The 25,696-nt window shown below is 38.1% G+C and overlaps 2 protein-coding genes across 2 annotated transcripts; both read right to left on the bottom strand.

Moving 5' to 3' along the window:
• Positions 1-581: 581 nt before the first annotated feature.
• LOC125228243 lies at positions 582-12,260 on the bottom strand. The gene is made up of 2 exons (XM_048132738.1): positions 11,946-12,260; positions 582-2,132 (listed from the first exon to the last, which is right to left on the bottom strand). Exon 2 carries the CDS (start codon positions 2,097-2,099, stop codon positions 900-902), a length of 1,200 nt encoding a protein of 399 aa, XP_047988695.1. The 5' UTR covers positions 2,100-2,132; positions 11,946-12,260; the 3' UTR covers positions 582-899.
• An 8,500-nt stretch (positions 12,261-20,760) lies between these two features.
• LOC125228086 (endoplasmic reticulum chaperone BiP-like) lies at positions 20,761-22,647 on the bottom strand. The gene has a single exon (XM_048132536.1). It carries the CDS (start codon positions 22,645-22,647, stop codon positions 20,761-20,763), a length of 1,887 nt encoding a protein of 628 aa, XP_047988493.1.
• Between the last annotated feature and the right edge of the window lie 3,049 nt (positions 22,648-25,696).

Here is a 25,696-nt window from a genome sequence, read left to right as displayed (position 1 = left end):
TATTCGCCGATATCATTGCTTACCAGCTTTTGGTGGAACCAGGGCCTAAATTAGACAAATAAAAAAAAAACTATGTCTCAACAATTTGTAAAGTCACAACAGTTTCCTTAAATCTGAAACGATTAATATGTAACAGTTGAAATTTAAACATAAATACGATTCAATTTTTTTTTGAGACTTGGCCATGACACTACCTCGTTATATTTTAACATCCTTGCTTATATTATGTATAGCTAATAAATAATGTCTGTAACGAATATCACTAATATGCGTATTAAATTTTATAAATATTTTTATAACACTGGGTTTTAATTTTTTATTTAAATTGATCCCATACCAAAAAACTACACTGAGAAGGGAGTACTACAATAATACCCGGCGATAATGATTGCACATAGGTTTTTCGTTTTCGTAGAGCGTTGTCTCTTTCTTGCTTATGTGACGTTAATTGTCTCTTTCCAAAGACCGATGTGCACTCTTTATCGCCGTTTACTGTAAAGTAAAAGTATTTATTATACTTACTTAATTATTAATATAATCCAGCCAGTTCAAATCTGAGAAACATTAAAAAATATTGCCAATTCGATAAATGATTTATTCGCTTATAAAATGAAAAATTACAAACATTAGCCAAAAAACATACTGTAGAAATTGTAGAACGCAAAGAGACGACAAAATATTTACGTTTTTACAACGAAATATTTTTCTTAGCCTTTAGTGCGTTTTCACATTATCCGATCCGATATCGGATGTAGGACCGATATTCCATACATTATAGGCGCCATCTTCGATTTTTTCTATTAAAATCCTTCCGACATCCGATATCGGATCGGATAATGTGAAAACGGACTCACGTCCGTACAAGGAATCCTATTTATAATCATGTAGGTAATTTTAAACTAGCTCTTACCAACAAATTCCCTCTCAGTGTGCACATCAGTATTTAACACAATTTTAAGATTGTACAACTCATCTGATTTCTCCGACACACACGAGTTTAACCCTTTCGAACCAACTATTACTTCAAGTGGATGCACAGTTTGCGAAGAGAGAGTGGTATCTAGCCACTGTGGAGTTAGTACATAGCACCCCAGTTTTTCCAGCTCATGAACAATAGGTAAATCCCTGAAATACATTACTAAAGATATACTAGTGAAGTTTTGAACATAGCCTAAGCAAAGTGTCGTGACAGAGAAAGGTCTGCGACAAAGCGCTGCCACGCCGCGCGCACTGTATTTCTTAGGCCAATTTTTATATATGTTGTCATAGCTAATATCTAAATACTCTAGCTCCTTACATTTCTGCGCTAGTTCCTCTAACAAAGTATCGTTCACAATTGTATTATTACGCAGATAAAGACACTTCAAATGAACAAGTTGACTAATAGACGAAATTAACTCATCAGTTGAAACTATACACGGAGAGTTATACAAAATTGAACTGTATTTACAAGAGTAGTTACAAAAATACAATGTTTCTAGTTCCGGCATTGCGTTTAGCATTAAATGCATATAATCAAGTGTGAACACATTATGATCATCAAGTTCTAAAGTCGTTATATTTCGTAAACTATTCATCGCAGTGCTTAGAATATTCAACGTCAAATTTTTCGACTTAATATGTTTCAATATATCACTAGTTAAGTGCAAATTAGGTTTACTACAGGCATTTTTCCTTTTATGTTTAATTAATTCAGATATCCTCAATTTCTTGCAATTAAACCCTTCACTAAGCGCAATTAAATGTTGCAAGTAAGGACATTTCGATGAAACATTTTTGAAAACATCATCACTTATTTTTCCTGCAAATTTTTCAAGAGTTTTGCACGCTGTAAACAAGCTTTTATGTGCAAAATACTGATCTACTTTTCGGTTACCATAGTTTGCGCCATCACGGAAAGATTTTAAATAAAAGTGGTAAACATTGTATAAGATATCGTTATGGTAAGAGTGTAGGAAGATTTGCACGGCGCGTTGCCATTGGCGACAGACGCGCTCGGTGCGCACGAGTTCGATGACAGGCAGGTAGGCAAAGAGTGCGCGCGCGCACAGATCCACGCCAAGGACGTCTAATATAGTGACCGCGTCTGTATCTTCCATGGTTTATGAAAACTTGCGAAGAGCGTTCAATTCCTGAAAGAGTAACAAATAAATAAATAAAAGAAAAAAAAAACATTTATGGTGGCCTCGTAAAAACATTTTATTTCGTGTATAGGTTCTTACCTACTTTATAATAGACCTTGGACTTAAATATTATTAAATACGGGCTTACATACGTAAATATATAGCTATTGGCGACACCTACCAACCGGTATTGCCTGCGGTACCGGTGTATTGGTGTACTTTTGAAATGTGGTTACAATTCTTGAATGGATTATAAATTAATAATGGAATGCCCCAATAATAATTCAATAGTTTGTTATACACCCACTTAGTCATTGTTACTTGATTATTTATTTAATCATTATTGCTATGCAAATCAATGGATACTAGGTACAGGCATTTTTACTTCCTACATGATTGTATAATTTAATTTGTCATTGTAATACGTTCTACGAGCCCCAATGCAAATGATATCGTCTAGTATGAAAAAAATATTATGTCCTAACTTCGACCTCAAAATTCAGGATGAATTAGATGATTAGTAGAACATGTAATATAAAAACAAGAGAGCTTATAATGCATATTTTGTTTATTCAAAACATAAATTAACAATTTTCCTCACTAGTAAACAAAAAAACATAATTTCACCAAATGTAACACTCGCAAAAATGTTCGTCTTCAGCGTAGCCGATGCAGAAAAGAACAACTACCACTTGGTGGCGTCACCTTTTGCATCTAAAACGGCCTTAATTCTGAGCGGCATTGTATCTACCAACTGTCTATACTCCTCAGAAGTTATTCCATTCCAGACACTCACAAGTTTCTCCTTAAAATCAGCTTTGGATTTAGTTAAAAAGTTGCGAAAAGATCCTTCATTTTTTCGCAACTTTTTCTTCATTTACCACTACAAAGTTTTTATGGGAGACAAGTCTGGACTGCTGGATGGCCATGATATGGTAGGAATTTGTTTTTGTTTCAGCCACTCCATCGTTGTCTTGCCAGTATGACATAAGGCACCATCTCGTTGAAAAGTAAATCCATTTATATACTTGAACTTTCTTATAGACGGTAGTGAACTCTATTCCAAGATGCTTTTGTATTTCTCTGCATTGACGGTTCCATCTATAAATTGCAGACATCCCACACCCTGTGCCGACATACAGCCCCAAATCATTTAAAGATGCTGGAAACTACACCTTGCGTTCAAGACAGTCTTTGTGAAATGCATCTCCTTTATCTTGAATGACTTTACTTCGTTCATCGCCAACTATGACCTCAAATTTGGATTTGTCGCTCCATATTATTTTTCGCCACTGATCGGCAGTCCAGTTTCTGTACTTTTGTGCAAATTTCAACCTGTTAGTTTTCTGCTTTTGAGTAAGTAATGGTTTCTGTTTAGCGGTGTGAAAACCGAAGCCCATTATTTTCATTACTGTCTTTCAGGTATCGACTGAAATGTTTATTTTGATCGCGTCATGCCATAGTTAGGTAAGTTCTCCTGCTCTTGCATGACGATTTTTCCTGATGATGCTCCTCAAAATCCTGTTTTCTTTTTGGCAGTTATTCTTCGACGGCCAGATTTATTTAAACAGGAGACGGTTCCGTGTTTTAGTTGATGCTGGATGATTGTATGCGCCGTAGATCTTGGCAAAAAAAGGTCTTTGGATATTTTGGAACGTAGATTTGCCGCTATTCTTACTGGAAATTATAATTTTCCTCACTGATTCAGGCACCGACTTACCTCTTGCTATTTTGGTATAAAAATGTTGTAGAATAATTATATTTTTTACAGAATTTACCTTTTTATGTAGCCGTATATCATATCAGACGACTTATAATATTATTAATTAAATTTAAAATATTATTGTATAATATTAATCTTACTAAACTATTTTTAACACGCTTTTATTAGGTCGTCGTGTATGTAACTATGTATGTAATGGAATCTAAGGAAGCTAATTTAACCATCTTCCAGGAGTCGTAGCGTAATGAAAATTGGCAGCTATATGTAGTTCCGATGACAATACAATAATATGGTACTGTTGAGCTGATCTGATGATGGAGTCGGAAGATATGAACTGGAACTACATGATGGAACATCGTATCATAGCCGTTTTTGGGTTTCTTAGAAAAGTCTTGTAATGAACTTTGACTACAATTAGGTTTCAAGGTCTGATGATGAAGCCGAAAGATATGAACTGGAACTACATGACGGAACATCGTATCATAGCTGTTTTTGGGTTTCTTAGAAAAGTCTTGTAATGAACTTTGACTACGATTAGGTTTCAAGGTCTGATGATGGAGCCGGAAGATATGAACTGGAACTACATGATGGAACATCGTATCATAGCTGTTTTTGGGCTTCTTAGGAAAGTCTTGTAATGAACTTTGACTACAATTAGGTTTCAAGGTCTGATGATGGAGCCGGAAGATATGAGCTGGAACTACATGATGGAACATCGTATCAGAGCTGTTTTTGGGCTTCTTAGAAAAGTCTTGTAATGAACTTTGACTACGATTAGGTTTCAAGGTCTGATGATGGAGCCGGAAGATATGAACTGGAACTACATGATGGAACATCGTATCATAGCTGTTTTTGGGCTTCTTAGAAAAGTCTTGTAATGAACTATGACTACGATTAGGTTTCAAGGTCTGATGATGGAGCCGGAAGATATGAACTGGAACTACATGATGGAACATCGTATCATAGCTGTTTTTGGGCTTCTTAGAAAAGTCTTGTAATGAACTATGACTACGATTAGGTTTCAAGGCCTGATGATGGTGCCGGAAGATAAGAACAGAAAAAGGGGGGGGGCTCGAGGGGGGGAAGCATGACAGAAAGATCAACGTAGTATTTAAAATAAGTTGGGTTAGTGTTTTCTTGTGACCTTTCAGAGCAAACAAAGGGGGGCTCGGGGGGCGAAGCCCCCGCATGAAAGAAAGATCAACGTAGTATTTAAGATAAGTTGGGTTAGTGTTTTCTTGTGACCTTTAAGAGCAAACAAAGGGGGGCTCGGGGGGCGAAGCCCCCCGCATAAAAGAAAGATTAACGTAGTATTTAAAATAAGTTGGGTTAGCGTTTTCTTGTGACCTTTCAGAGCAAACAAAGGGGGCTCGGGGGCGAAGCCCCCGCATAAAAGAAAGATCAACGTTGTATTTAAAATAAGTTGGGTTAAGGTTTTCTTGTGATCCTTAAGAGTAAAGAAAGGGGGCTCGGGGGCGAAGCCCCCGCATGAAAGAAAGATCAACGTAGTATTTAGAATAAGTTGGGTTAGCGTTTTCTTGTGACTTTTAAGAGCAAACAAAGGGGGGCTCGGAGGGCGAAGCCCCCCGCATGAAAGAAAGATCAACGTAGTATTTAAGATAAGTTGGGTTAGCGCTTTCTTGTGACCTTTAAGAGTAAACAAAGGGGGGCTCGGGGGGCGAAGCCCCCGCATAAAAGAAAGATTAACGTAGTATTTAAAATAAGTTGGGTTAGCGTTTTCTTGTGACCTTTCAGAGCAAACAAAGGGGGGCTCGGGGGCGAAGCCCCCCGCATGAAAAGAAAGATCAACGTTGTATTTAAAATAAGTTGAGTTAAGGATTTCTTGTGATCCTTAAGAGTAAAGAAAAGGGGGCTCGGGGGCGAAGCCACCCGCATGAAAGAAAGATCAACGTAGTATTTAGAATAAGTTGGGTTAGCGTTTTCTTGTGACCTTTAAGAGAAAACAAAGGGGGCTCGGGGGCGAAGCCCCCGCATGAAAGAAAGATCAACGTAGTATTTAAGATAAGTTGGGTTAGCGTTTTCTTGTGACCTTTAAGAGCAAACAAAGGGGGCTCGGGGGCGAAGCCCCCGCATAAAAGAAAGATTAACGTAGTATTTAAAATAAGTTGGGTTAGCGTTTTCTTGTGACCTTTCAGAGCAAACAAAGGGGGCTCGGGGGCGAAGCCCCCTCATAAAAGAAAGATCAACGTTGTTTTTAAAATAAGTTGGGTTAGCGTTTTCTTGTGACTTTTAAGAGCAAACAAAGGGGGCTCGGAGGGCGAAGCCCCCGCACGAAAGAAAGATCAACGTAGTATTTAAGATAAGTTGGGTTAGCGCTTTCTTGTGACCTTTAAGAGTAAACAAAGGGGGGGCTCGGGGGCGAAGCCCCCGCATAAAAGAAAGATTAACGTAGTATTTAAAATAAGTTGGGTTAGCGTTTTCTTGTGACCTTTCAGAGCAAACAAAGGGGGGCTCGGGGGGCGAAGCCCCCCGCATGAAAAGAAAGATCAACGTTGTATTTAAAATAAGTTGGGTTAAGGTTTTCTTGTGATCCTTAAGAGTAAAGAAAAGGGGGCTCGGGGGCGAAGCCACCCACATGAAAGAAAGATCAACGTAGTATTTAGAATAAGTTGGGTTAGCGTTTTCTTGTGACCTTTAAGAGTAAACAAAGGGGGGCTCGGGGGGCGAAGCCCCCCGCATAAAAGAAAGATTAACGTAGTATTTAAAATAAGTTGGGTTAGCGTTTTCTTGTGACCTTTCAGAGCAAACAAAGGGGGGCTCGGGGGGCGAAGCCCCCCGCATAAAAGAAAGATCAACGTTGTTTTTAAAATAAGTTGGGTTAGCGTTTTCTTGTGACCTTTAAGAGCAAACAAAGGGGGGCTCGGGGGGCGAAGCCCCCGCATAAAATAAAGATAAACGTATTTAAAATAAGTTGGGTTAAGGTTTTCTTGTGATCCTTAAGAGTAAAGAAAAGGGGGCTCGGGGGGCGAAGCCACCCGCATGAAGGAAAGATCAAAATAGTATTTAGAATAAGTTGGGTTAACGTTTTCTTGTGACGTTTAAGAGCAAACAAAGGGGGCTCGGGGGCGAAGCCCCCGCATAAAAGAAAGATCAACGTTGTATTTAAAATAAGTTGGGTTAGCGTTTTCTTGTGACCTTTAAGAGCAAACAAAGGGGGCTCGGGGGCGAAGCCCCCTCATGAAAAGAAAGATCAACGTTGTATTTAAAATAAGTTGGGTTAAGGTTTTCTTGTGATCCTTAAGAGTAAAGAAAAGGGGGGCTCGGGGGGCGAAGCCACCCGCATGAAAGAAAGATCAACATAGTATTTAGAATAAGTTGGGTTAACGTTTTCTTGTGACCTTTAAGAGCAAACAAAGGGGGGCTCGGGGGGCGAAGCCCCCGCATAAAAGAAAGAGCAACGTTGTATTTAAAATAAGTTGGGTTAGCGTTTTCTTGTGACCTTTAAGAGCAAACAAAGGGGGGCTCGGGGGGCGAAGCCCCCCGCATGAAAAGAAAGATCAACGTTGTATTTAAAATAAGTTGGGTTAAGGTTTTCTTGTGATCCTTAAGAGTAAAGAAAAGGGGGGCTCGGGGGCGAAGCCACCCGCATGAAAGAAAGATCAACGTAGTATTTAGAATAAGTTGGGTTAGCATTTTCTTGTGACCTTTAAGAGCAAACAAAGGGGGGCATGAAAGAAAGATCAACGTAGTATTTAAGATAAGTTGGGTTAGCGTTTTCTTGTGACCTTTAAGAGCAAACAAAGGGGGGCTCGGGGGGCGAAGCCCCCGCATAAAAGAAAGATTAACGTAGTATTTAAAATAAGTTGGGTTAGCGTTTTCTTGTGACCTTTCAGAGCAAACGAAGGGGGGCTCGGGGGGCGAAGCCCCCCGCATAAAAGAAAGATCAACGTTGTTTTTAAAATAAGTTGGGTTAGCGTTTTCTTGTGACCTTTAAGAGCAAACAAAGGGGGCTCGTGGGGCGAAGCCCCCGCATAAAAGAAAGATAAACGTTGTATTTAAAATAAGTTGGGTTAAGGTTTTCTTGTGATCCTTAAGAGTAAAGAAAAGGGGGGCTCGGGGGGTGAAGCCACCCGCATGAAAAAAGATCAACATAGTATTTAGAATAAGTTGGGTTAGCGTTTTGCTTGTGAGCTTTAAGAGCAAACAAAGGGGGGCTCGGGGGGCGAAGCCCCCCGCATGAAAGAAAGATCAATGTAGTATTTAAGATAAGTTGGGTTAGCGTTTTCTTGTGACCTTTAAGAGCAAACAAAGGGGGCTCGGGGGCGAAGCCCCCGCATAAAAGAAAGATTAACGTAGTATTTAAAATAAGTTGGGTTAGCGTTTTCTTGTGGCCTTGCAGAGCAAACAAAGGGGGCTCGGGGGCGAAGCCCCCGCATAAAAGAAAGATCAACGTTGTATTTAAAATTAGTTGGGTTAAGGTTTTCTTGTGATCCTTAAGAGTAAATAAAAGGGGGGCTCGGGGGGCGAAGCCCTCCGCTTGAAAGAAAGATCAACGTAGTATTTAGAATAAGTTGGGTTAGCGTTTTCTTGTGACCTTTAAGAGCAAACAAAGGGGGGCTCGGGGGGCGAAGCCCCCGCATGAAAAGAAAGATCAACGTTGTATTTAAGGCTCGGGGGGCGAAGCCACCCGCATGAAAGAAAGATCAACGTAGTATTTAGAATAAGTTGGGTTAGCATTTTCTTGTGACCTTTAAGAGCAAACAAAGGGGGGCATGAAAGAAAGATCAACGTAGTATTTAAGATAAGTTGGGTTAGCGTTTTCTTGTGACCTTTAAGAGCAAACAAAGGGGGGCTCGGGGGGCGAAGCCCCCCGCATAAAAGAAAGATTAACGTAGTATTTAAAATAAGTTGGGTTAGCGTTTTCTTGTGACCTTTCAGAGCAAACGAAGGGGGGCTCGGGGGGCGAAGCCCCCCGCATAAAAGAAAGATCAACGTTGTTTTTAAAATAAGTTGGGTTAGCGTTTTCTTGTGACCTTTAAGAGCAAACAAAGGGGGGCTCGTGGGGCGAAGCCCCCCGCATAAAAGAAAGATAAACGTTGTATTTAAAATAAGTTGGGTTAAGGTTTTCTTGTGATCCTTAAGAGTAAAGAAAAGGGGGCTCGGGGGTGAAGCCACCCGCATGAAAAAAGATCAACATAGTATTTAGAATAAGTTGGGTTAGCGTTTTCTTGTGAGCTTTAAGAGCAAACAAAGGGGGGCTCGGGGGGCGAAGCCCCCCGCATGAAAGAAAGATCAATGTAGTATTTCAGATAAGTTGGGTTAGCGTTTTCTTGTGACCTTTAAGAGCAAACAAAGGGGGGGCTCGGGGGCGAAGCCCCCGCATAAAAGAAAGATTAACGTAGTATTTAAAATAAGTTGGGTTAGCGTTTTCTTGTGGCCTTGCAGAGCAAACAAAGGGGGCTCGGGGGCGAAGCCCCCTCATAAAAGAAAGATCAACGTTGTATTTAAAATTAGTTGGGTTAAGGTTTTCTTGTGATCCTTAAGAGTAAATAAAAGGGGGGCTCGGGGGGCGAAGCCCTCCGCTTGAAAGAAAGATCAACGTAGTATTTAGAATAAGTTGGGTTAGCGATTTCTTGTGACCTTTAAGAGCAAACAAAGGGGGGCTCGGGGGGCGAAGCCCCCCGCATAAAAGAAACATCAACGTTGTATTTAAAATAAGTTGGGTTAGGGTTTTCTTGTTACCCTTAAGAGTAACGAAAAGGGGGGCTCGGGGGGCGAAGCCCCCGCATAAAAGAAAGATTAACGTAGTATTTAAAATAAGTTGGGTTAGCGTTTTCTTGTGACCTTTAAGAGCAAACAAAGGGGGGCTCGGGGGGCGAAGCCCCCCGCATGAAAGAAAGATCAACGTTGTATTTAAAATAAGTTGTTTTAGGGTTTTCTTGTGACCCTTAAGAGTAACGAAAAGGGGGGCTCGGGGGGCGAAGCCTCCCGCATAAAAGAAAGATTAACGTAGTATTTAAAATAAGTTGGGTTGGGGTTTTCTTGTGACCCTTAAGAGTAACGAAAAGGGGGGCTCGGGGGGCGAAGCCCCCCGCATAAAAGAAAGATCAACGTAGTAATTAAAATAAGTTGGGTTAGCGTTTTCTTGTGACCTTTAAGAGCAAACAAAGGGGGGCTCGGGGGGCGAAGCGCATAAAAGAAAGATAAACGTTGTATTTAAAATAAGTTGGGTTAGGGTTTTCTTGTTACCCTTAAGAGTAACGAAAAGGGGGGCTCGGGGGGCGAAGCCCCCCGCATAAAAGAAAGATTAACGTAGTATTTAAAATCTCCTGGATGAGATCTTCTGGGGCACTTCTGGATGAGATTAGCCCAGGACCGGGATATGTGGCGTACACGAAGGAGGCCTATGCTCAGCAGTGGGCGATTAATGGCTGAAATGATGATGATGATGAGTATTTAAAATAAGTTGGGTTAGCGTTTTCTTGTGACCTTTAAGAGCAAACAAAGGGGGGCTCGGGAAAAAAGAAATACTTAAATTTTGTTTGAATTAGTTGAAATGTGACAATATTTTCTAATCGAGTCAAACAAAATCCCACTAGCTGAGAGCTTCAAAACAATGTATGGCGAAAGTATGTCTCTCTAATGTCTTCAAAAAGTCCGCGATGGCACAATATTGTCTATCTTTTACGGATAACTTACTAGGTATAAACATTTTTATGATAATACCGTAATAAGAAGGTAGCCGCTAGTTATTATTAAGTAGCAATTAGCAATAAGTACACGTTAAGCCACAAATGGCATGTAAAATCCGCCTACTTGAAATAAATTTATGTATAAATGTTAAAAGTATTTCATTATTAATGACTAAAAAGTATAAAATAAATTAATAGTTTAAAAAACACTATAAAACACGCTTTTATAAATGCACGTAAAAGCCAAAAATAAATTATGGATCGTTCAAGTTGTCTCTATTTGTGAGCTGAAGTTTAAAAACTATGTGCTTTTAATTATAATATTTTATTGTAAAAGCGTGGGGCGCTGGAACAGGAAAGAATTTCTTGTAAACAAATACTAATCCGAACTTCCTGGCGAATGAAGTTGCATAAGAACATAACGTTTACATATGCCGCCTAAGGGTTACCAAAGAGAACCAAAGATATCTCGTCCACGAACAAGAACTCTGCATCCTTTCACTGTAGACACTTTCCCCTTTTGTACTTTGATTAGAGATTACTTTGAGTGTCGGTGACTGTCGACTCTCCTCGCTACTAGCGCATATTTTGTCTGAGTTCGACAAACTGGTACCTACTTTGAACACTGACTTTTAATTGATTTGACTGTTTAATGTAGAACCTACTAGTCATGCTGCAACTCCAGTTAGCGCGTCAATCTGTGTAACCTCCTTCCCGTAACATAGCATAATTTGATTTATCAGCAAGTTATACAAAATGTCTTTCCTGTTCCAGCGCCCCACGCTTTTACAATAAAATATTATAATTAAAAGCACATAGTTTTTAAACTTCAGCTCACAAATAGAGACAACTTGAACGATCCATAATTTATTTTTGGCTTTTACGTGCATTTATAAAAGCGTGTTTTATAGTGTTTTTTAAACTATTAATTTATTATTTAAAACAGACGACCTATTATGCCTCAAATATGAACTAGGCGTATTTTTTTGCTTTAGACATGTTATTTTTATGATATGATTATATTAAAACATATAACATTAGGGCATTTTGTACGGCGCAAGATTAAACTAGTTTTAATGGCTTAGTGTGTCGTGTATTCCATTTATCATCAAAGTCAATCTGGGTTTAAATACCAGTTTCGGAAATAAATATCGCACGTTGAAGTGTGACTAGACGATATCATTTGCATTGGGGCTCGTATAATACTTTTCTTTAAATAGGTAGGTACCAGTTTTATTTTTAGTTTTGTCAGACTTTTCTATTTCATTCGGATAATAACAACTAAACGAAATATTTAAAAATTTAATAACGGTTACCTACTTGAACTTGGCTTGTAGCTAGCTGTCTAGATTATGGTCCTTAGTTCAAGTAAGAAACAATTAAAATATTAACGAAACTCATATAATTAATGTAGGATTCTTGACTATAAAACTCTTTTTAACTCACGTATTAATTAAGTCGACATAACGCTCGATCCATTTTATTTAATTTTTCTTGATTTTATTTCCAGTTAGTTTCGTGATTGATAATGATAAACTGAAACAGATCTTTAAGCTTTTACTTATTTACTCACTCAAGAAACCCCTTCGTACAGTTAACGAAGTAAATATAATATGTAGTACCTAAGTATTAACAAAAAAACCGCGAAAGTTGCGCGCGCGCAAAGCGACTTTACAGTACCACCGCATCTGCGCAGTGCGTCTTACGCAAACAACAAAATGCGACTGAAATGTGCTGACTAGACGAGTAAATAATATAGGTACGTATCGAGGTCACCATTTAGTTTAGACGGGTTATACATTAAATTGAAAACAAATTCGTGAGGTCAAGTGAAAAACATTGTGAATATCCAATTTATACGAATGTTTTTTTTTACAGTAGATCCTACATTATTTAATATTTAGTCGGCCAACACACTGCTAAAGTCTGAATTTCTGAAACACCGACAACCTAAAATGACATGATAGAATAATATTAGTTATTTGTTATACAAGGGGGCAAAGTTGTATTTTAACGCCGAGTGTGGAATTGAAAAACGAGCAAGTGAAAGGGTTCTATAGTTGAACCACGAGCGAAGCGAGTGGTTCGAGAATAGAATCCTGAACTTGCGAGTTTTTTAACACACGAGAAGTAAAATACATTTGCACCCGAGTGTAACACAAAACTTTTCCCCTCACTATAGCGAGGAAACTACAACGCAAAAAATGCGTTTATCACTGCTTCTAGTAGTTCCACAGGTGGTAAATCATCTTTATTACTAGATTCACCTACTTTTATCAATTTTAAAGCAGTTAATTTGACTTTATTCAAGGTCAAATTACTTTACCCACTAGTAGATAAAATGCGTGTTTACCCGCTGGTATTAAAGGACAAAACACGTGTTTCAGAGCTAGTGAGGGGAAAATTATATTACTGTAAATAGTAGATTTTGTAATTGTAAATATATAATTATTTCTTATATACTTTTTTACATCGTAGTACGTATTGAGATATATGTAAGTATGTTAGGTTACAATAGTTAATAAGGTTTTGTTAAAGAAATATAGGTATTAACAATAAACCTGAGTGAGAGTGGTTCCCTTGCGCTATGACATGGGGTTCTTCAAAAAGCAGGTAAGTATTCTCAAAGGTCTTTATTTATTTATTTCTTTATTTATTTATTCCTTAAATTAACATTAACAGCCTAGCTAAACATGTCAATCGTACAGGAGGGTATAAACATGAATAATCCTGGTACACTTATATAAAATAGTGTGGCGGAACATAGAGTACATAATATAGTAGGTACTCACACGTGGATCGAACTTGGAGTAGTTATAGACTCCAAGTGACGGGCGCTGATCGCAAGGAATTGCGGCTCCGTGCTGTGAAACATATCCAGTTTGCTGTCGCTGGCCAGTATGTCATTGAGAAGGGTTAAAGCGTGGTGCAGTGGTGAGTGCGACAGAGCATGGGTGCGTGCCACCGGGATGGCGAATAGAGTCTGTCGGCGGGGACGGAGTTCTAAACCGGTGACCGGACGCACTTTGAGTGAAATGAGCGACAACAAGGAAGGGTTCGAAATTTGGCCGCGTATTAACCTAAAGAAGAATCTTACAAGGGACAAACTCCTTCTGCACTCTAGTGAAGTATAGTTTACCATTCCTAGTACATAGAGGGTGGGGTAAAGATGTGGATAATATCCATAGGTTTTAAGGAAAAGGAAGCGTACAAATGACTTTTGCACCCTCTCTAACATAAGAGTGTATTGATGCTCATGAGGGCTCCATATTGTGGCGTTACATTCAAGCCGTAAGCCGTAAGGTAAGGTCGGCAAGGCATAAGTGACTCCCCTGATGTTGCTTAATGTCCATGGGCGGCGATGACTGCTTCCCATCAGGCGGCTCGTCTGCTCGTTTGCTGCCTATTTCATAACAATATATATATACCTAATATAATATTTTACTGACATAACAGAAGAAAATCTCAATTCCAAACTCTCACTAAATATTATTAGCCACCAAAGCCCTCTCCCGGATATTCCGGATATCCGGAGGTGTTATCCGTTTTATATCCTCTTTATATTTGCCCGGGTCGCCGGATAAAAATCATTTTCTTCCAACTAGTCGAGGATTAGGCTCATAACCGTAAAAAGGGCCTTGTTTATGTTTGTTGTGTCTTTTAATTTGGATTATGGTGCTAAAAAGATTGCAGAAATCTTATCCATACTAATATTATAAATGGGAAAGTGTGTGTCTGTTTGTTTGTCAGTCTTTCACGACAAAGCGGAGCGATGAATTGCGGTGTTTTTTTTAAATGGAGACAGTTAAAAGGGTTTGAGTGACATAGGCTCCTTTAGTCTCTTTCTTACGCGAGCGAAGCTGCGGGAAAAAGCTAGTATTAAAATAAAAACCCGATGTCATAACTGTAATAAGGTCTGTTCGGATAGAGAAGAGTCTTGTAATGTATTGGGACCTATACAAGGTGTCCATGAGAAAACGGAATAATTTCAACCACGCATTTCTGAGGTCAAAAGAAAGAAAAAATGTTTTTTTCGCAAAATTTTCTCATTGGTTGTTTTTTTTTTATTTTTTACTATTTTTGAATGTATTTTTACAAAAAAAGTAAATGTTATTAAAAAAACTGGCACTTAAAATGAGTTTAATTGTTTTTTTTTTCTAAAAACCGCATTTTTGAAAGGTTTTACTTCTGACTTTTTGACATCTATTAATGAGGATAGTGAGACATTCATAATGGCATCAACGCTGTTAAAAAAGCCTTTTGTACTGAGTAACAAGAAAATATTTTTTTTTCCATTTGGTAATAACTCTGAAACTAGGCGAAATCTAGTAAAGTTTATCTTATATTAGTAAAGTTTATTAGTCTTAAACTGCAATCAGAAATACGCTGTTAAAATTATTCCGTTTCGTCATGGGCACCTTTACATTCTTTGATTATTTTCTTGAACAGATTCTCAGTATTAGGTACTTATTAAATAAAAATAATAAATGAAATAAATTATGTCATATAAAACACTATTGTTAAATAAAATGCGGCTCTGTGGCGAGCCGGGTATCGAACCCGGGTCTTCAGCTTAGTGCGTTTTCACATTATCAGATCCGATATCGGATGTCGGACCGACATTACAAGCGCCATCTTGGATTTTTTCCATTGAAATCCTTCCGACATCCGATATCGGATCGGATAATGTGAAAATAACTTACAACTAGACCACTCGGTCCTTGTGATACTACTCGAAAGTTCTCTGGTGTATAGATAGATACCTAATGTTTTTAGTCTCCCCTGAACATAATTACATCGGCATATAATGAAGGAATGTTATCTCTGAAAGGCACCCTTGACTATAGCAATGTATAGCCGTAGCTTGTATACATCATCGCTCAAATATAAACATTTTCTCAGCATTTGAAAACAAAAATCGGCAATAACAAGATGATGCCGTTTTACGAGTGGCCGCGGGGAAAGCGACATAAGATGCAATAAAGAAAATTGGAGTCTCCTCCATATTCGAGTTATCGCCGCTTATCCCCGTTCTACCCTGTTCGAGATTTTGGAAAATTAGGAGTTATAGCTGTACGGGGAGTTAGAAATAAAAAAAATCTTATATAAACTTTGGTCAATTTGGGCAATCACAGTCAGAAAAACCTTTCAATTAAAAAAAAATGGTGTCCTTTTTAAACCCCCGACGCAAAAACGACGGGGTGTTCTAAGTTTGACGTGTCTGTCTGTCCATCGGTCTATTATATGTCGGGTTTTTTTTTTTCAAAATTTTCGGTTAATGCAGATTTGTTCAAGGTTTGTATCGTGGTTATATAGAAATATGTCGAAATTTTGTTAGTCAAGTCGGCAAAAATGGCGGTGCTCAAGATATTGAATCGAATACGCTGCACATTTGCACATACCGGTAGAAATATAACAAAGCAATGTATGGTATAAATAATAATTAATAATATATGTAGCTAGGTCTACAAAAAAGTCTGCGATGGCATATTGATATTTACCGGTTATTAAGGGTTAGGCAGAGTGTGGATACTGATGGAAAACACTAGTTGTTTACGTGGCGAGCAATATATTTAGAGTGACATATTTATAAACACAACGTTCAAAACATAAATATTCAAACTCCTGTCACATAAGTAATGGTTTACTTTATGCCAGCATAATGCATACATATGCAACCTCCAATATGGCATATGTCTATATTTTACGGATAACTTACTATCACCATATAAATGGTTTTATCCCCGCGCGTAGGCGTGGCGGACCGCTATTATTATCATATGAAAATGTTAAAAAAACTTCAATTACGGACCTTGTTGTATAAGATACAAAGCAACACAACGCTTGCATATTAATGAACTCCTAGTTTATACCAAAAATACTCTTACAACGGGCTCTATAGGGATTGCAATCCGATCCGGCGGATCCGGTAATCAGGCCGGATCTGGTACTTTTTAGGAGCTACTGAATCCGGTTAAAATCAATGTATCGGGTAAAAGAAAAAACACAAACACAGCATGTTACGAGTTTTAGATGCCGCAATGGTGACCATTTGAAGCTAACTACTAACTTGTGTTTGTGGTAAATGGTTGTAAGTAGTAGTTTTGTTAGTTTTAGTAAAGCTTCGAGTAGCATATTTTGAGATTTGGGCCATAGTTTTTTTTTCTTCTTTCTTTAATGTCATACTTCACAATAGCTATGTGCGAATTTGCGCGTACATTTTATATATTGTCCATTCAAATTCTATCTGTGAATATCTGTATTTGGCTTTGTGTTATTATTTAAATTAGCATAATGTTATTTATAGCTGTTGGTGTTCCGAAAATAAATAAATAAACTATTTTTTTTTTCATACTGAACTGGTGCCGTAGCCTAACAGCAATTCTGCGACGCGAAACGAAAACGAAACGACGCGAAAGGTAGTCTGGCTCTGTCGCGCCAATACGCAAGAGCGACAGAGATAGATATCTACGAGCGTTTCGTGAGCGTTTATGCCATTCGGCTACGTACCCAGAACAGTCACCCCATACATCAGAATAACAGCGCCCTCCTGACAATCCATACTAATATTATAAATGGAAATGTGTGTGTGTTTGTTTGTTTGTCCGTTCTTCACGGCAAAACGGAGCGACGAATTGACGTGATTTTTTAAGTGGAGATAGTTGAAGAGATAGAGAGTGACATAGGCTACTTTTTGTCTCTTTCTAACGCGAGAGAAGCCGCGGGCAAAAGCTAGTAGTCATATATTTTTGATCGGGCTTTACGACTTATACAAAACGTTCGACTTAGGGTGAATTGCAGAAAATGTGTACCTTTTAGCTAATTTAGTGTCCCGTGAAAACAAGGAGGGTTTAAAAATATATTTTGAGAAATAAGGCACACCGGAGTTACGTTAATTTAATAAAAGCGAATCTTTTGATTCATTTAAAAATTAATCTTAAGACAATTGTAGCTTTTCTTTTTTTTATTTTCTTTTTTCGGTGATGCATGCAGTAACTTCACAGTTGACCGTACTTCTATCGAGGAAAGTTGTTACGACTCATATTAGTTTCTTAAAAGTTTAATTGTAAATTATTCAGTCTTTACATGTTCTTCTTTATGTTCAGTACGAAAATATTTACTTAAATTAGGAATAATATATTATTTTGGTAATATTACATATTGTCCCAACTTATAGAACTTTCGTTACTCAGGGTTAGTTACGGAGGAATATCCCAAAGATTAGTTTAAAAATATTAGTAGAATTACTTCTCATTATTATTATTACACAGAAGGAACAACTGTCAAATTGTTGAACACAGCGGCATCCATTTTATTTTTCAACGTAGTGGCTCATGGATGGACGCGTGGTGTTTATTGCTATAAAATCTCAGGGTGATTAACGGTGAGTTTCCAAGGTAAATAGTTTGATTATCGTACACAATTTTATTCATAAATGATTGTTTTTATAATGTTTTCTACAAATTTACAAGATTTTAAAGCAATATGTGACATGTTTGACGATAAATATTTTTCGAGGTTATGATTTCTCATATATCTTTCTCAGTTTCGTTATTTTTCGTTACGTAACGAAACTATTTTCACTGCGATTATGTATGTCAAAAATTTATAATAAATATTGTTGATTAGAATTATAATGTTTCATTGATAATTCTGTTTTATATAGAACCGGGCAACATTTTTATTCCTATGTGTTCCACGCCTTATGTTATCAGTTTCGTTACAGCAATTATCAGTTTCGTTTTTTCTCAGTTTAGTTACTAAATCCAAAAGGTACATATTTTCTGCAATTCACCCTTACAATTCGTCCTGACGAATGAAAAGACAAGAAAATGCTATTGTGACAAATGGCTTAGACTTCAATTGTCATGTTTTATTAGTAAAATTGAAGTTAAGACATCATGAGGAAACCGGACTGATTCCAATAAGGTCTAGTTACCCTTCGGGTTGGAAGGTCAGATGGCAGTCGCTTTCGTAAAAACTAGTGCCTACGCCAAATCTTGGGATTAGTTGTCAAAGCAGACCCCAGGCTCCCATGAGCCGTGGCGAATGTCGGGATAACGCAAGGAGGATGATGATTAGTAAAATTAAAGTTGTAATCTTATTTTCTTTACTATCAATCAAAAACATAAAATCAATCATTAAATTATTTTAGATGTCCCAAGTCCCGGATCCGGCCGGATGAAAACCAATCCGGTTTGCAATCCCTAGTTCTATAGGCGGATATGACTTTGTCATACCAAGTATGCGTAGAGAACCAGCACGTGGAATAATAATAATTTTGTATACTGTTTCTTGCCTGCAGGCATGGAAGATGACATAAAACATTTATATAATTTTAATATATTATCCTCAGATAAATATATAAATTACGGTTTTAATGGGCTTTGTCATATACTTATTTTCGATTTTCACCGTTGAAATAGATATAATATAGAAAAACCCTAAAAAGCAATCAGGTCAGCGGGAGTGGCCGGGTAGTTTAGTTTAGGGCGTTACCCGCGTAAGACGGAGTGCGTGTCCAGATATTTTGAGTACATATCTGATGGCGTCCATACATACATACCGGCAGAGTACTCTTTAATACTTATCCTATAATAAAATGGATAAAAATTACAAATCCAATACCTTTGAGTGTAATGTGACGACAACTTTTATGATTAATACAAGTTTTCACTGAAAGAAAGTCTTTCACACTTCCCTTCAACCTAAATTACACCTTATCCTTTAAGTGTTAAAGCATATTTTCCTAAACCAAGCAAAGTACAGGGCAGCACTCAAAAGTTAGTCGGTGAAGAAAAATGTAAGTTTGCATGGAGTTGGTGCTTAGCGACGTCGCGTGACGAATGACAAATGGGACCACTTTGACCCGAGTGCGGCCCTGGCGAAAACTTCCTAATAAATCTACCTGTAATATATTGCGATAGATCTTGTATGGCTTCCTAAGACCCAGAAGCAATTGTTTTTTTGCTACACAATATTCTCGACATCTGATATAGTAAGCGGCCAGATGTTTTTTCACGTTTAAGTACCTATAGGTAAATTTGCTGATCACCTAGAGAGATAACCACCTTTATACCATTGTTTTGGTGGAATTTGCAATGTTAAATTAAAAATTCTAAAATACGGTTTTCTGATTTAAAATCCGGATTCAGAAACGGATCTCACAATCCGTGAAAAAAACCGGATTTCTGAACTCCGAATAGGTACTGATTGCAATAGAATTTTAGTATATGTTATTATTGCTGTATGTATCTGCGTGGATATGATGGAAATGAAACCTAGCCAATGCTTTTGGGTATACAAGTTTTTTTTCCTTTCCCTGGTTACAAAATTACTGCCTATCATCCGTGACGTGTTGTCACGGCTATTCGGCCTCAGCAATAAGCTCGCACTTCTAAAACGTGAACTAAGATTGATTATTATTTGCAGCTCCTGAGTTTTTCCAGCAGCTTCCATTGAAGGAACCCTCTTCCGTGGGAGACACGCAGCCTGGAACCAGTCCAGCGTCAGCTCAGCCAAGTTTCTCTAACTCCTGGTAGAAAGGTATTTCTCTGAAGGGCCTGAAGTAACTTACGTCGTAGCGTAGCTCGAATTTGAGAGAAGTGACCGCTGTTGGTGACCTGAAATTAGGGAATCCATACTTTGGAACGGGTACAGAGAGGTGATGTGATGTTTGTGACTTGTTGATGTTTATGGCGTCTAAAATGTATGGGAATACCGGCGACATTACAGAGGACGTTGGAAAATCCATTTTATTTCTAGAAAATGGCTAAAAGTTTAAAAGAAGTGTGACGTCCTAGTTATTACTGTGTGCGTAGCCGAATGCACAAACGCTCACGATAATATCTCTTTCGTACCTATAGCTAGATCTCTATTGCTCTTGCGTAAGCCAGCCAGACTACATTTCTGTGGCGTTTCGGTGGCGTTTCGCGTTGCAGAAATGGCATTCGGCTACGGGGCCGGGGCCAGGTTTGTAAACCTCTGGTTCTTATGAACCTCTACCTTGGCAATAACATTGAGTTATAAGAGAAGTTACATTAGATGTCTTCGATCCAGTAGTAATTTACATTTTTATGCTTTTCAAGGAGACATCTCAAGTAGATACTTACTTTGTACAACACCTTGTATTTTAAATATTGGCATGGGGTGAGGATAACAACCTTGAATTAGACTTGAATACACGACGGTCATTTTTCTACTTTAATGTATTAATGTTCTAAATACTACAAATCATTGTATAAGCTATCGAATCGCCTAATTATAACTCATCCTTTTCATCATTTACTTCATACTGATCTATTATTGGCTGAACGATAACTTCCAATGCCTCTTTTTGTTTCTTGTATTCCTCTGTTTCCAGTTCCTGGTTATCACTAAGCCAATTGACAGCATCTTCCATTACTTTCGCAACTGCTCCTTTGTCTACATCACTCATATTGAGTTTTTGTATTATATTTTTTGAAGAAAATACATAACTTTCAAGATCGTTTCTCGCCTCGACTTTATCTTTTACCTTCCTGTCATCTTCAGCAAACTTTTCGGCATTTTTAATCATCCTCTCAATATCACTAGAGCTTAGTCTGTTCTGATCATTCGTAATGATAATCTCCTCTTTAACGCCGGTTCCTTTATCCTCGGCTGATACGTGTAAAATACCGTTTACATCTAACTCAAAGATAACTTCTATCTGCGGTTCTCCTCTTGCAGCTCGTTTAATGCCCGATAGATCAAACTTTCCAAGTAAATTATTATCTTTCGTCATAGATCGTTCTCCTTCGTAGACTTTTATGGTGACCGTTTCCTGATTGTCACTAGTAGTAGAAAATATTTGCGATTTCTTCGTCGGTATGACGGTATTTCGAGGTATAAGCTTAGTCATAACACCTCCTACAGTCTCGATACCTAACGTTAAAGGGTTGATGTCTAAAATCACCATTGCCTCATTATCTTCACCGCTGATTATGTTGGCTTGAATTGCTGCACCATATGCTACAGCTTCGTCAGGATTTATTCCTCTAGAAGGTTCTTTATTGAAATACTCTTTCACTAATTGCTGCACTTTCGGAATCCTAGTCGACCCACCAACAAGTACAATTTCATCAATATCTTTCACGCTCATTTCAGCATCTTTTAAGACTTTCGTTACTGGTCTTAAAGTAGATTTGAATAAATCCATATTCAACTCTTCAAACTTAGCTCTGGTCAGGGTTTCTGAGAAATCTTCACCGCGGAAGAACGAATCAATCTCAATTTTCACTTGCTGTTTGAAAGAAAGAGCGCGCTTTGCTTTCTCGACTTCTCGTCTCAGTTTTTGAACTGCGCGGCTATTTGTCATTATATCTTTCCCTTTATTTTTATAGAGTTTAATAAAATACTCCATGACACGTTGATCAAAATCTTCTCCACCCAAATGGGTATCGCCATTTGTAGCAATGACTTCAAAAACTCCGTTATCTATAGTTAGTAGCGATACATCAAAAGTTCCGCCTCCTAGATCAAAAACTAGAACGTTTTTCTCCCCCTCTTTTACGTCAAGGCCGTATGCGATGGCTGCTGCAGTAGGTTCATTGATGATCCTTAAGATATTCAAACCAGCAATTTTGCCAGCGTCTTTGGTGGCCTGTCGTTGACCGTCGTTGAAGTAAGCTGGTACAGTTACTACAGCATCAGTCACATTAGTACCAAGATACTCTTCTGAAATATCTTTCATCTTCTTTAAAACGATAGCGGAAAGCTCTTCGGGGGCAAACAATTTTTCACCTTCACCTATATTAATTGACACATGTGGTTTATTATTCTTCTCTATCACTTTGAATGGATAAAATTTCATATCTTCTTTCAAACTGAGATCATTCCACTCTCTACCAATTAGTCTTTTGACGTCAAAAACTGTATTATCAGGATTGTTAGTAGCTTGGTTTTTAGCAGCATCGCCTACTAATATCTCCCCGTTGTTGAATGCAACATAGGAAGGAGTGATACGATTACCCTGTTCATTGGGTATAATTTGGACGTGTCCATTTTTATACACCGCAACACAGGAATAGGTTGTACCCAGATCTATACCGATGACTGGTCCATACTTCTTGTCTTCTTTTGCTGATGCTGCCGTGAACAAAATTATTATTACAAGGCTTTTCTTCATATTCTTCTAAATATTTTCTGTAGCGCGTTAAAATTGCAAATAGGACCGCCGTCTTACATTTATTAATTGCAGAAGCACGGTATTGAGACACTTCAAATTAAATCCAAATAATCAATGTTACTTATTTTCTTTACAAACTACGCGAAGTTCAGTATGGTTGTGAGCTTTCAAGTTTTGCATCTGCTAATATTAGGGCTCAAATTTCACGTGGAGCGCTGTGATTGGTCGGGAAAGTGCTTCTGTTCGGGATTGATGACGTGGCAATGATATTGCTAGAGATTGGGCCACGAATGTCGCTATCTTTTGTGGTGTAATATATAGATTTTTCTGTTTAGCTACGGTATATTTATGATTATAAAACTTTGTAGATTTGAAGTGAGATAAATTTGTCTCAAGTTTTACAAGAATTCTTACTTTATAGTATTACTAGATTTTTCCCGCGGCTTCGCTCGCGTTAAATTAGAAAATTGCGGAATGGCCCATTCAAAGCTCCACCCCTCCCATTTTAGGGAAGTAGGGGGTTAGAAAGAGACAAAAAGTAGCCTATGTCACTTTTCATCCCTTCAACTTAAAAAAATCTAAATCTAAAATATCTCCACTCAAACAAATCACGTCAATTCCTAACTCCGTTTTGCCGTGAAAGACGGACAAACAAACAGACACACACTCTTTCCTATTTATAATATTAGTATGGATTACCCTAATATTATTACTTTAAAATATTTGACAGAAGTGAGTGACTTTTTGCTACTGAGGAAATCCGTAACGATAACCGACTGCTATATATTATTTTACTTTTAAAACTTATTTCTTTAGTTTGTTCTATTAAAGTTTGATTTACCTTAAGAAACGGTGCTAGACGATATGAAACGACGAACTTTGATAGTAGTTAGTGTTGAAACAATTCGTAAGTTGGATGAAACCAGGGTTTATTTCAGATTTCAGATGAAAGTTATTCATTGTTCTTAGTATTAATATTGTGTCTTAAGTGAGAATCTCCCCCTTTTATATCTTACTAGCTTTTGCACGCGGCTTCAGTCGCATATTCGAAAATTGCGGAATGCTCTATACAAACTTCAACTTCCCATTTTAGGGAATTGGGGGGGATAGAAGAGACAAAAAGTAGCTTATGTAATGTAGGATGGATAGTGCTCTATCCTTTCAACTATCTTCATTTGAAAAAGCACATTAATTCGTCGTGAAAGACGAACAAACAGCAACACTTTTAGTGGAGATAGTTGAAGGGATGGAAAGTGACACAGGCTACTTTTTGTCTCTATCTAAATCCCCACTTCCCTAAAGGGGGGGGGGGTGTAAGTTTGTATAGTGCATTTCGCTATTTTCGGATTTAACGCGAGTGAAGCCGCGGGAAAAGCTAGTTGTACCTACACATAGCATTTAAGTGGCAAATCGCTAAACTTCCGGACTGTACAATCATGCTTCGAAATCCAGAGATTTTCTTCAAATATTGCTCTTATTCTACTCACTATCGCAAGCTCGTATCTCATTCAATCAAGCTTTATAAAATGATACTTATATGCTTTAAAATACAGTTCACATTTGCTTGTCAAACGATGAGTAGATAGGAGGACGTAGGAGGTTCGAAGCAAATCGGCTACACGCTTTGAGCGCTTCGATTCTTTGAGCAAATGCAAATAAACTACGTTTACGAAATCGTAAATCAAGGCACTTGGTGCGCGGCTCCACTGTATATTATATCCATTGTATATATAACTCACCTTTCAGACAAAAAAAAACTAAATTTAAATCGGTTCATCCGTTCGGGAGCTACGATGCCACAGACAGACACACACACAGACAGACAGACAAACAGGCAGACACACACACACAGACAGACACGTCAAACTTATAACACCCCTTAGTTTTTGAGTCGGGGGTTAATAAAAAAAAGAAATGGAAAAAAACCCCGACAGTGTGAAACATGGCTAAAAACACTCCCGATTAATGAGGAGGTGCATCCCGCCAGGCGGCGCCTGTGCAAATTTCTAGGAATCTCACTGTCATTCATAATATGTGAGAGAGAAAAAATATCTTCTTCTCGCTCTCACGTCTGAAATTCTTTGCAATGGACTAATGAGGTGGCGCCATCTGTCATAACCTTTGGGTGTGTCTCATCATTCCGCTTTGAAACAAAAAAACGAAATCTAAATCGGTTACGATTCCACAGACCGTCAAACAGACTGACACGTCAAACTTATATTATCTTATAACACCCCGTCGTTTTTGCGTCGAAACTGAGACGTTGGAACTTATTAATGTGTTCATACTTTTTTTTACGAGCGATTTTTGGTCGGCGAAAGCTGCCGCAGTGTTTGTTGAGACCCTTAGTGTCAAGATGATGAGATGTCGGATATCCCATATATTTACGCCACCATCTTTGATTTTTGGAAATCCTTCCGACATCCGATATCGGGTCGAATAATGTGAAAACGCACTTATGCTTGAAGTGTATTAGGATGTTTTCATTCGAAAGGAATAAACGTTATTCGTATGAATTTCGTTCCCATTTTTAACTGTCTGTTTGCTTGTGTGTGTGTCTGCCTGTGGCATCCTAGCTCTCGAACGGATGAACAGATTTATATTTAGTTTTTTTTTGTTTGAAAGCTGTATTAGTAGGGAGTGTTCTTAGCCATGTTTCATGAAAATCGGCATACAATGGACACGCGCGTTCGCGAGCACTTACCGAAGCGTATTTCGACGCAAGTGGCTTGGCGTCGCCATTATTTTGAATCAAAGAAAAATAACAACAACGATTATGATTGTAAAAGTTAATAGTGGCGTCTCCAAAAAATTCTCCCAGAGTTCAGGTTAAAAACATCAAAATGCTAGAACGTGCCCGTAGCCGGTCACATGAAATTAAATGTAAGAACTTCTCTTCACTCGATCGGTAAAATTTAATGGAAGGCACAATTGGCACAAACCAGTCGTATCACAAATCGTTTAATCAAACGCCTGCATATTATGAAAAGCAAAACCACGAAGTAATATTTTGCTTGTCTGGGTACGTAGCCAAATGCACAAATGCTCA

The sequence above is a fragment of the Leguminivora glycinivorella genome, chromosome 7 (genome assembly GCF_023078275.1).
Source record: "Leguminivora glycinivorella isolate SPB_JAAS2020 chromosome 7, LegGlyc_1.1, whole genome shotgun sequence".
In the NCBI taxonomy this organism is placed as follows: Eukaryota; Metazoa; Arthropoda; class Insecta; order Lepidoptera; family Tortricidae; genus Leguminivora; species Leguminivora glycinivorella.
The sequence above is the reverse complement of the archived record's forward strand: the minus strand, read 5'-3'. Positions and strand labels throughout refer to the sequence as shown.

Coding starts and splice junctions, on each gene's coding strand:
- LOC125228086 (XM_048132536.1), bottom strand. CDS start 22,647: ATGAAGAAAAGCCTTGTAATAATAATTTTGTTCACGGCAGCATCAGCA.
- LOC125228243 (XM_048132738.1), bottom strand. CDS start 2,099: ATGGAAGATACAGACGCGGTCACTATATTAGACGTCCTTGGCGTGGAT.